This window comes from Sander lucioperca, chromosome 20, assembly GCF_008315115.2.
Source record: "Sander lucioperca isolate FBNREF2018 chromosome 20, SLUC_FBN_1.2, whole genome shotgun sequence".
NCBI classification, from domain to species: Eukaryota; Metazoa; Chordata; class Actinopteri; order Perciformes; family Percidae; genus Sander; species Sander lucioperca.
In genome coordinates this window covers 10,763,147-10,775,396 of record NC_050192.1, presented here as the reverse complement: position 1 = coordinate 10,775,396, position 12,250 = coordinate 10,763,147, and the positions used below count along the sequence as shown (strand labels likewise).

At 39.8% G+C, this 12,250-nt stretch overlaps 1 protein-coding gene across 9 annotated transcripts in view; it reads left to right on the top strand.

Moving 5' to 3' along the window:
* cacna1c (calcium channel, voltage-dependent, L type, alpha 1C subunit) overlaps positions 1-12,250 on the top strand; it is a 231,715-nt gene that overhangs the window by 151,409 nt on the left and 68,056 nt on the right. For 8 of the 9 annotated variants that reach the window (XM_035996127.1, XM_035996126.1, XM_035996128.1 and 5 more), the window contains exons 9-10: positions 7,098-7,185; positions 7,733-7,817. In XM_035996127.1, coding sequence (XP_035852020.1) covers positions 7,098-7,185; positions 7,733-7,817 — 173 coding nt within the window. Of the gene's footprint in view, positions 1-1,570; positions 1,675-7,097; positions 7,186-7,732; positions 7,818-12,250 lie in introns of all 9 variants that reach the window. The other variant, XM_035996121.1, reaches the window with a different exon arrangement.

The following is a 12,250-nucleotide window of genomic DNA, read 5'->3' as shown; positions in this document are numbered from 1 at the left end:
TTCATAGTTCTCTACAGTCGAGGAAAGACGCACTGGCGATCACTGAACTGAGCAAAATCTCCCACGTTCTTTGTCACAAGCCTGAGAGAAAACACACACACACACACACACACACACACACACACACACACACACACACACACACACACACACAGACACACACTTACAGTGCATCTATACTTGCTGGACTCTCTTCTTAAGACCAACACATGTTGAATTACATACACAAGCAGCTTTCTTTTGTCATTCTGTCTTTCTTTTAGTGAAGTTAGTTGTTTTTGTTCAGTCCAGACTCAGTTTGAAGAGACCCTCTTCCTACTTAAACATCTGACTGCATTTAAAGATCTGACATGTGTGTTGGTTGACATACATGTTTGTCTCATGTGCAGATTAGCTTGCATCTGCTCACATTGTTTGTGTATGTGCAGCCTGTTTGTATAGAGGCACATGATGTGTTTTCTTTTCAGTAAATGCCTCTCCAGCAGGCGAGCTGGGGTGCTGTTTTACTTCACTCGGCCAAGTCACGCTGTTTTAGTACAAGCACCACCCGGCCTGTAGGGACACACTGGGGTATTAATAATTCACCCCTTTAGGCCAACCGTGGAGGTGGAACCTAAAAAAAACTTGCACAACAGGGAAAACACAACAGGCAAAAAAGGTTATTCTGAGGACAGAGTGACGTCTGGAGGAAACATGGCATTCAAAATGGAAATTATAGGATGGAAGGCTGCACTGAGGGAACATCATTTTTGTAAATGCTCATAAAAGCATTACAGTTACCAGATATACATAATTTGATCATCAGAGTTACAAACCAGATGATAAATATAACAACCATAGCAACAATGATAATAATAATAATAATGAGTTACAGCTCAAAATCACATTCAAAATTAAAACGTTTTAATAAAAACAACAATAAAACTAAGACTCTAAACTGTTAATGGCTTTTTATTTATAAATTACATTTATTTTGAAAGAGTAATGACATTGAGAGAGAGAGTAATTTGTCACGAGAGCAGTAAGTATGTCCAATCCATGGGAGTCTTGCTGCACAGTCTGTTGAAGTGTCTAACTACAATACCCTCTCTCCACAGTGATAATGCTGAAAATGAACTGATTTGAGTGTTAACTGAAGTAAATTAAACTGTTCTTAAACTTGTAACCCCATGTGCTCAACCGATACATGCCTATTTGTTCAGATCCAAGTTAAATACAGACAGTCAGATACGTTGCCATGTGGCCCACTAAGTGAATCTGACAAATACTATGAATGTACCATAATCTCTGCAGGGATCCTGCCGAAGCCAACGGTTCCATCTGTTGGGAACTTTCACTAAGGATCTTACCCCTTCCCTCTTCCACTCCTCCCTTCTCTCCTAACATTCTTTTTTGCTCTTTCTTTGCTTTCATCCCTGCCCTCTCAATAAATGTCCTCTCTACTTGCCTTTCTTTTCCTCCCTGCATTTTTTCTCCCATTCTCCTTCCATCCATCCATCCATTCATCCATCCATCCTTTCTGTCTCCTCTCTTTGGTCCCACTCCTCCATGCCTCCATCTCTCCACCTAGGTGAATGATGCAGTAGGGTACATGTGGCCATGGATATATTTTGTCACCTTAATCATCATCGGATCCTTCTTTGTGCTAAACTTGGTTCTGGGGGTATTGAGCGGGTAAGGGCAAGGTTAAAGGTCACTTGAGACTAACATCTCTCTCTCTCTCTCTCTCTCTCTCTCTCTCTCTCTCTCCTTCATGCCTTCATGCTGTTGTTTCTAGAGAGCTTCGCTGTTGTCATTCCTGAAGGGAACTCTTTATTTCTGTCTACTTCCTGCTTCTGAAAGTAGATGGTGTTTAAGTTTCATTATCATCATTATCATTGTAGCTGACTGTAGTGAAATGTACGGTGGCCGACAGGGGCAAACGCCCTGCAACTTAAGAAAACACACGCAAATAGACAAAACACAAGCAAATTAAGAAAACAACTTAATTAATTTGACAACACATGTGCAGCATTCAGCAAACACACTGCAAATACCACAACACAACCAAATACATAAACCCGCTGCAAATAAAAAACGATGCAAAAAATAAAGCACGCAAACCCCGAAAAAAGAAGCGATGCAAAAATAAAAACAACTTCATTAATTTGACAACACATGCGCGGCATTCAGCAAACGCACTGCAAATACACACAACTCAACCAAATACATAAACGCACTGCAAATACACAACACAACCAAATAGATAAATGCACTGCAAATACACACAACACAACCAAATAGATAAACGCACTGCCAATACACACAACACAACCAAATACATAAACGCGCTGCAAATATGAAACGATGCAAAAAGAAAAGCACACAAACCCAGAAAACAAATGCAACAAAAAAACGCAGCATCCAGATTACACAACGGAAGTTCTCCAGACCTCTAGAGGGAGCAGCTATGTGGAACAGCTTGATTTGCGACCGTTATTAACCGATATTAAATTCATATTATTATTATTATTATTATTATTATTAATAACATAATATATTCATAATATACGGTCTATGCTCCCGTCTCTTGCCCTCCCGGCTGGTTCTGTCCGCCGAGCGTTGGCTATTCAAAATAAAAGCTGGCGTCTGGTCCGCTATGTGTTTGTACTTTGGTGTGTTGGATGTTTGTGAACTAAACAGTACGGCAATCTTTTTCAGCAGGTGTCTTACTTACAACACGATGGAGTTAACAAAGCAGTTTTGTGTTTATGTGCGGGCGGGATTTATTCAGTTTGATAAATCCCACGGTAAATTGGCTGGTTTACTAAACAGGGAGAGACTATAAATCCTGTCTGTTTTTTGTATTTCAAGAGCGAATTGCTCCACAATATGAATACAGATTGATCACTTATTTTGTTGGTAACCGTTGTTGTATAATCACAATATTACACTTGAGGAGGCCTATACTTCAGTAATTTCGGACCCCGAAATTAAACCCTCTCATGTAATATGGCTTAAACAAACGTCAACGTTAAACGCTGATGCAGTTTTAAATGTTTTATCACCACGAGTTTACAGACGTCTCTGCTGATTATCACCTGTGACCTGAGCCGAGACACACCCACCAAACGAGAGAAAACAGATCTCAAACATAGATTTAATATTTACAGTCTATGCAGTTTCTCTCTCTCTCTCTCTCTCTCTCTCTCTCTTTCTCCCTCTCTCTCCATCTCTCTCGCTACCTCCCTCCCCTCCCTGTGGGGTCGAAAATCAAGCTGTTCCACTAGCTGCTCCCTCTAGAGGTCTGGAGAACTTCCGTTTTGTAATCTGAATGCAGCATTTTTTTTGTTGCATTTGTTTTCTGGGTTTGTGTGCTTTTCTTTTTGCATCGTTTCATATTTGCAGCGCGTTTATGTATTTGGTTGTGTTGTGTGTATTTGCAGCCCGTTTATGTATTTGGTTGTGTTGTGTGTATTTTTTAGTGCGTTTGCTGAATGCCGCACATGTGTTGTCAAATTAATTAAGTTGTTTTTCTTTTTGCATCGCTTCTTTTTTCGGGGTTTGCATGCTTTTCTTATTGCATCGTTTTTTATTTGCAGTGCGTTTATGTATTTGGTTGTGTTGTGGTATTTGCAGCGCGTTTGCTGAATGCTGCACATGTGTTGTCAAATGAATGAAGTTGTTTTCTTAATTTGCTTGTGTTTTGTCTATTTGCGTGTGTTTTCTTAAGTTGCAGGGCGTTTGCCCCAGTCGGCCACTGTAGAAATGGTACTTCAGCATGTGGCTCTAGGACACTACAACAGGACAAATGGGCATTATTGGCTTAGAGACCTTTTTGATATTGCCTCTAAGTGGCAATATCAAAAGTCTCATTCTTCACAACTCTCCGCTCTCTACAACTCTATAGTGTTGCCTTTATAGAATAGCACTCTTACTATCATACAATTCTTTGTTCTCAGTGCTGCTGGGATGGCACAAAACACTGTTGTCTTAATTTAAAATAAAGACAATCATAAGACAGCAGTATAAATACATGCTCCCAGTGTACACAGCCTAATATTACCAAATGAAAACTGCGTTTGTAGACTAATGTAAGATTGGCAAATACTTTGCAGCTTGCAGTTGGGTTTCAGCTTTAACACATTAAAAAGTTAACTTTAACCTTGCTTAAGGTTAGGGTTAGGGGTTAGGGCATTTAAAAAAATACTAGAATCATTATCTGAGTGTAATTTGAATATGAGTTGTATAAATCACAGCTATTGTGTGAAAAGTTTTACATTAGTAAATCCTCTACTTGTTCTGACCGTTTCTTCACATGCTGTAGTTTATGATGGACTTAGGTATTGGCAGTTAGGGTAGGAAACAGGTTTAGGGGAGTGAAATGTCTCACCTCTGACTGACTGACCCCAAATCTGACTCTCGATACCCACAGTGATGTGACAGGAGCATTGTGGGAAAAATAATAGAGGTCTATCTGGTCCAAACAGCTTGGGGGGTTTGGCTGTCTGACGCTTTGTCTGACTTCTGACTAATGATGCTGTCAACACACTACACAGCCTGACCTTTTACCAACTGCTTCCTCCATGGAGTGTGTGTGGGTCTCAGATTGGCATAATAACTAATGGCTAAACAGGAAGAAGGAGAGCGATGGGCATAGAGACCATAGACTGTAACAGAAACATTGGGTGTGACTGTTTGTCTGGACTTGATGTAATGTGTAAATAGAAAGAATGGGGAGAGAGGCTGTCTTGAAAGAGAATGGGGGGGAGGTTACACTGGCACATACAAACACAGATAAATAGGATTGGATCTCCTGCTAATGTTCTGACAAGCGAGACAGTAGCAATTTGTCCTAATGCTCATTGATCGTTTGTGTTTGTGAGTGCGTGTCTTTGTCTGTGCTGTCTGTAGGTGTGATCTGTTCTATCATTCCTCTAAATTTCACACAGAAAACACACACAAATTATGTTCCAGCTCCCTAACCTGTAGACTGACTGTAGAAATCAATGAAAATGGCATATGACAATCTATAGAGTTTCATCCTGGTCTTGCTCTTCAGGGAACCTGTTTAATTAAAATCTATGTATTGATTGCATAATATATGATTAAGAATAATCAGATAAGCCTTCAGATAAATCTGAACCTTTTTTTTAGACTTCTATAGCTGCAAAAAGTCCCACTTAATTGAACGTTATTATATAAAAACATACTGCATGTGCAGCTGGCAAGGCTGTAATGGGTACAGGATGACAAGGTGCAAGATGACAAGGTGCGAGATAACTGACTAGCAGGGAATGCTATTGACTGCACTTATTTCCTCATTCAAAATATTCACGACAAGGTGGCACAGACAAAGTTTACTCATCAATGGACCTTCGAATGTGGATTTGTACACTTTTTTAGATGCAAATGTTCCCGAGCCTCCCAGCTCCTGTCAGCTCTCATCCAAATGAATTATTTGGCTCCAACCTGACTTTGACCTTCCCCAAGTGCAGCATTTAATCAAATGTTCCTTAATTCTTCCTTTCATCCTGACACCTCAAAGTAATTTCACCAGGTTTCATCATAATGTTTCATGATTTCACACTATTCTAACATTGATTTTAGTTGTCTTAAATTATCTTTGCTTATGTCCTCTTTGTCCACATCACCTCCAAAATCTAGACAAAAATCTACTGTATTAATAAGAAAAAAGTAAAGAAAATTAGATCGCTCCATAATAAGTGGCTATAGGAGTTTTAGAAATAAAATGGATTGTTCATGTTAATTCTACATTTACACCATTCAATCAATTGTTTCTACATGAAGACTTGCAAAAAGATAGATGAGGCACAAAACAAAGCTCTCAGTTTACTTGTTCATCTTCATTTCGACCTATGGCCAAAACCGCTGGGTGGTGACCGAAAGAATGAGATGGCAGACAAAAGGTGAGGAGCTCAGTGATACAGGACGACCTCGGTGCAGAGCCACTTCTCCTACAATTTGACAGGAGCAAGCTGAGTTGGTACAGCTGGTGAGGGATGCCGTCTCTATCCCCTCTCTCTGGGGTTGTACCAAGCACATTGCAAGTAGGAGGAGACCCAGGGGTGGACTGCAGAAACTACAACTCCCTGCAGGTTTGGGAGCACCTGGGGCCCTGATGCCCTGGGACAGCAACAATTTTGTGATTTTTGTGAATTACACAATTGGATCCCATCATGTCTAATTCATTTTCTATCTATAATTATATTATAGACCAAAACACTATAATATGTAATTATTACAATGGTATAAAACAATGAAATTGTATGACACTTAGTAGCATTAGTAGCAAGTGTGTGAGCAGTCATCTAAAATAGACAAAGTACATACTGTTAAATGCTTCAGTTTTGCCATTTGATTTGTCCAGTCATCATCAATGTTTGGACACTGGTGATTATTTGAGACTAGCTGTACAAGCACACTTATGGGAAAGTTGTTTTGCTTTAATTCAAAACGTTCTCCTTCTCCAAAGTATATGGCATGTCTTCACTTACTTTATCTACACTTGGTCAGTCAGTAGGGGTGTCTCAATTCACATTCCCACCAGCGCATCAGGCTTAATGATTAGAATGCAGCTACATCGATTCAGACTTTTTTTAAATGCTGGGAAGAAATTTCAGACAAATGATGGTGATTTGATAGTTGCAGCTCATTTACATATTGTGTTTATATGGATGCTTATTGTGTGCTTATTAAGAAGTTACCATGTTTACCAACATACAAAAATAACCAAATTAAATTGTATGTATCTGTTGGCTGCTTAAAAATATATTTTGATGAATTGGAATGATTAAGATGTGAATCCAGCTCCAATGTGTCTGTCTGGGTGTGCTTTTATCTGTATTTGCATACTAACACCTTGTCTCCTTGGCACAGCTTTTCTCTCTTCACTTGGCATTTTTTCTCTCTCTTTAGCAGGTTTTCCCTCCTTCCTGTTCTGCACCATTGTATAATCTGTATTAACACAGTATTGTTACATGATTTGTTTTGCAGCACTTCAGTCAAGATTTTCAGGTTCTTTTTCTTCTCCCTCTGTTTCTCTCCCCCCCCCAACGGTCTACCCCCATCCCTCCATCTTGCTCCCCTCCTCCCAGAGAGTTTTCCAAGGAGAGAGAGAAGGCCAAGGCACGTGGTGACTTCCAGAAACTCAGAGAAAAACAGCAACTGGAGGAGGACCTCAAGGTAGGCAGTGCGTTTTTAATTGAGGCCCCCTTTTGACAGAGGATATAACAGCTGTCACAAATCACTGTATATAACTGCCAGGCTTGGAAAAAGGTGATTAATATTTTAGATGGATGTCAAAAAACACCAGCGGTTTGACAGTAAGCAAAGAAAGGAGAGCAGAGAGACAACATGCTTTACAGACAGAATTAAAGAGGAAATCAAGAGACAGCCAAGTATATACATTAAAATATACCAAAAAATCATAGAAACATCATCTAAAGTGTTCAGTATAAGAATAGGCTACAGGAACATAGGGAAACATAATGAATGTGAAACATTTAATTCATAAAATATACTAAAGCCGGATTACTACAGTTTGGCCTTTTTTGTTGTTGAAGGAGACTGCTTTCAGTACTGCTAACCAATCAGTATTTTCTGTTTGTGTGTGTGTGTTTGTGTTTGTGTGTGCATGTGCTTGTGCGTGTGTGTGTGTGTGTGTGTGTGTGTGTGTGTGTGTGTGTGTGTGTGTGTGTGTGTGTGTGTGTGTGTGTGTGTGTGGATATAGGGCTATTTAGACTGGATCACTCAGGCTGAAGACATTGACCCAGAGAATGAAGAGGAGGGCATGGACGATGACAAACCTAGAAACCGTGAGTACTACAGTGTGTGTATGTGTGTTTAACAGTAATGCCAAAAGGGAGTGACAATTTATTTGCCTACTGCAGTTTGCCTTGAGGATGACTATGCATGTGTGCGTGTGATTTATGAATTGTTGTGTGGTGGTATTGGCTAGTTCTATTCTATTGGCTTGGTTAGTCTGTGTTTTGGGTGCAGTAGGACTTTGCATGAGACAGCACGGTTGGATTGATTGTGTTTATATCTGAAGATATTTTGTGCTTCGTGCAAACAAGAAGTTGTGAGGGTAACTGTGCACATGTTTGGTCTGTAAGTAGTGAGCTCGCTGCAGTCTCCATCACATGGTGCGGGTTCATAGTCAGTGAATGAACGAGAGTGACTGACAGACTGAGAGGATGTTAATATTGTCTGCTTGCTTTGGCTGAGAATCCTCCTGAGGTTTAAAACCTGTTTAGATATTAGTGGAATGTTTTAGACTGCAGCTAGTAGCCTCTAGCCACACACTTACATACACACAAACAACACACACTCAATCACTTATGCAAAATCTCTCTCTCTCTCTCTCTCTCTCTCTCTCTCTCTCTCTCTCTCTCTCTCTCTCTTTCTCTTTCTCTCACACACACACACACACACACACACACACACACACACACACACACACATTCTCCAGGTATACATCCTTAGGGATGTGTTTAAAAAAATTGCAAACAAAATTAATTAACAATTAAATTAACAAACTGTCACTCTCCACAACACATCCAGAGAGACACAGCCACACATTGTACATGTCTCCCCAGGACTGAACTTCATTTCCTGGGGAGGGAGAGTATAGCATTGGCCTCTTTCGACCTGGAGGTTTGATTTGAGGGAAGATAGATAGATAGAAAGAGAGAGAGGAATGGTGCGAAAGGGAGGCAGGGATTTGACAAAAAGTGTGTCTGTACTATTTTTGTCCATGTACTGTTAAGTATGTACTGTGCACTATTCTATAAATGATTGGAGTTCAGCTTCCTCACATTGATGATGAATGAATGATGAAGACTAAATATGCAGAGGCAGAGCACACATTCTGCACACAGCATGCTCATCTTCTACAAAGCACTGTGGCTGATTCTGAGAAACACTGATGACTGCCAAGGGAAGAAGAAAGAAAGAAAGAAATTATGATCTAATCTTTCAGTGAAGCTCAAAAAATGATCATGGTCAAATGAGCAATGACCTAATTTACATGAAAATAAGGCACAACACCCCTGTGGCTAATCTGTAACAAATCGACTTGTTTTCACCTGTTACCGTTGTACTCCCCTGGGCCAATCAGTGTGGCAAAAACCCATCAGCAGTGTGTGGCACATTAATGAGCAAACAAATACAGTATGTGGCCCCCAATTGGGCCAATTGTGTTATATGGACAGAATGTGTTGTAGGGACAGAATGTGTATGTGCTTGAGCCAGTGTAGTCCAATATAAACATATACATATCAGGGATGTGCATCTTTACCTTATAAGATGATATACCTTATCTAGATACATGGGCTACGATACTGTTCAGGGACAATACATTTTGATATGGAGCAATTCAGTGTGATTTGATGTTGAATCGATTTAGTGCGTGAGATACGATTCAATCTGATAGATATAGTTAATCGTTTAATGTAAATTCATTTTTCATTCTAAATTAAAATAATCAAATTCTATAAAAGAAGCATTGCCTACCTTCAAATAAACATATATTTCAAATAAATCAAATAAATATATATTTCGTAACAGGGACCAGGGAATAGCAAAGCTAGGACATGCTAATAGTATAACTTTAACTTAATTAGCTAGCCACTTATAACCAAATAACATACACATCAGCTCCATGTTAAATGAAACAGCCTCCTTGCTGCTGTAATCTTAGAGTCAGTAACTCAAACATAGGTCAACGTTACACAGCTATTGTGAGCACTCCAATATACAGTATTACGGGAGTACACATATGAGCACAATAATACTGTTGCGAGTGTTAACATGCGACTTGCAGACTTTTATGCTAATGTCAATATAAACTTAACATACCAAAATACATATCTATTTATATGTATGCCAGTCTACTCACATGTTTATGAACACACACACATGGATGGATGACTCACAGACCGCAGCTAGTACGATTCACAATATCCACGATGTATTCCTCTCAGCCACTTTCACCCCTAACTCCAAAAGTGAAACCTAACGTTAGCAGCCGTCACATACGAGTATTTTTTTCTGCAAACCCAAACAAGGATGGTGATTGGCTGACCCCTGCCACTCAATTCCTTCATCACACAAATAGCGAGGCTTTTGTCCAAGTTTCCCTCGCACACAGAGATACACACACACACCTGTCTCTTTCAGCTTTGTTGAAATGACAGCAAAGCTTCTATCAATTGATTCGAAGAGTTAGAATCGGGCCAGGCAGCCAATTCTTGGTCCACTTAGATAGATCCAGGAGTCCATGTATCATTTTAGTCTTTGATAATACAACCAGATACCATACCATACCTCATTATTTTTTAACACATCTATAGTTATGCGGTGGCACAGAGTTAGACCCTTTTGACTCCACACAGAAACAGCAACGCGTGCGGCATGACATCCCTTTGTTGCAGAGACGCTATTGGTTAAATGCCGGCAAAGTAGAACGCGGAAGCAGCTTGAAGTGGAGAGCGCGAGTATGTCTGCGGTCTGGAGGTATTATAAAGTTGATGACAACAACATTGCCATAGCAAACTGTGAGATATGTAACAGAAGTGCTCTGTTTGTTAACAGAGTTGTTAAATGTTAAAAAATAAGGTGAATTAAATAAAAAATAAGGAACATCCTGGATCTGTTTTTTCGCTCTTCTTTATTCTTTTTTTATATATTATAGAAGTATCGGATCTGGACTCGGTATCGGTAGATACTCAAAATCAAATGACTTGGACTCGGACTCGAGGGCAAAAAAACCTGATCGGGACATCCCTAATTCTTACTACAATCAAACAAAATTGCCAAATGAGTAACAATTTACGTTTCAGTATTAAAACCGTGTGTATCAGTCAGGTGCGAGATTCATTCCATTACTTTTATTAAACGGTATAACTTGGGACGTTAGTTGACAAAATGATTGATACATATGATCAGAAGTTCTCTATCAGAAAGATCAATCACCCCTCTATTTGTAAAGGGGGACAATCAAGTCACTCGTCCCATATTGCTCTGTCTCCCTCTCTCCTCGATGGATGGATCCTCCTTTGGGAAGATGAATGAGGGCAGTTTGTCCCTGCTGCCCAGGACATTTTGCATAGACCAATGCGCGCACACACACTTACATTAGGAGGGTTGGACACTTAGAGAATAGAAGAGAGGATAGCAGAGAGAAAGATAGAAGGGAAAATAGATGTTGAGATATGAAAGATGAATAGAAATATAGTGTGTGTGTGTGTGTGTGTGTGTGTGTGTGTGTGTGTGTGACAGAGAGGGTATCTGGGACAGAGAACATGGGATTTCACATTATGAACAAGTCATACTATTGACCACACACTCGTATAGAGACCTGTAGGTCTGTCATCCCATCTTTACATGAAGAGCTACAGGGGCAGCATAGTGATGTAGGATGTGAATAGTGTGTTCACATGAACACAAATATTTATAGTGTGTGTACATGTGTGGTTGTTTTTGGTGAGAGAGAGACTACTAGATGTCATTCACTGTATAGATTTTTAGTAACAGCATGAGTGAGTGTGCATGCGTCAAGAGCTTCTAAAATATGGTGGTTATCATTTTCACACATTCAAATGCAATGCTATATCGTGTGAAAGTTAGTTCTTTATTTATTTATGTATATGCATCATATTTTGTGTTTCCTCTGCACATTTGTGTGTGTTTCCTGTCATCTCAGGGGCATACTGTATGCCTGTGTACGAGTGTCTTGCATGCTATCACTCTCTGCCATCTTGTTCTTGCATGCTGTCGTCTTGTTTTGACATCCTGACACTGCTGTCTGTGTTAGTAGTGTCTCCAGCCCACCTAGGTAAAAAGACCAGTAAGCTTGCCTGGTTCAGTCACTCTGCTGACTCTAAGGACGGTATGTGTGCATCTCAGTGCCGTCACTGTCGTGTGTGTTTGCTTGTTATCAGGCTTGTGTAGTATGATTGCTTTGGTTGAAATTATCTTGGTAAATCTCAATAAATACAAAATAAGATCTGAAGGGCTTGTGATCAAGATGCCTCCCTTAAGAGCACATTGGTTTACATATCCCATCTATACACCTCAGGAGAATCTGGAGGATGTAATGCTGGGGAGAAACATGTCAGAGTTATTTTGCTTTAGTTTCCCACTGTGTGGTTCAACAAGATAAAAATCCCTATTAAAACATATTTCAATGAAGACCACCCTACTGTCTGTTTCAAGTTGATAGTCATAGAGATGTGTCAGTATATGA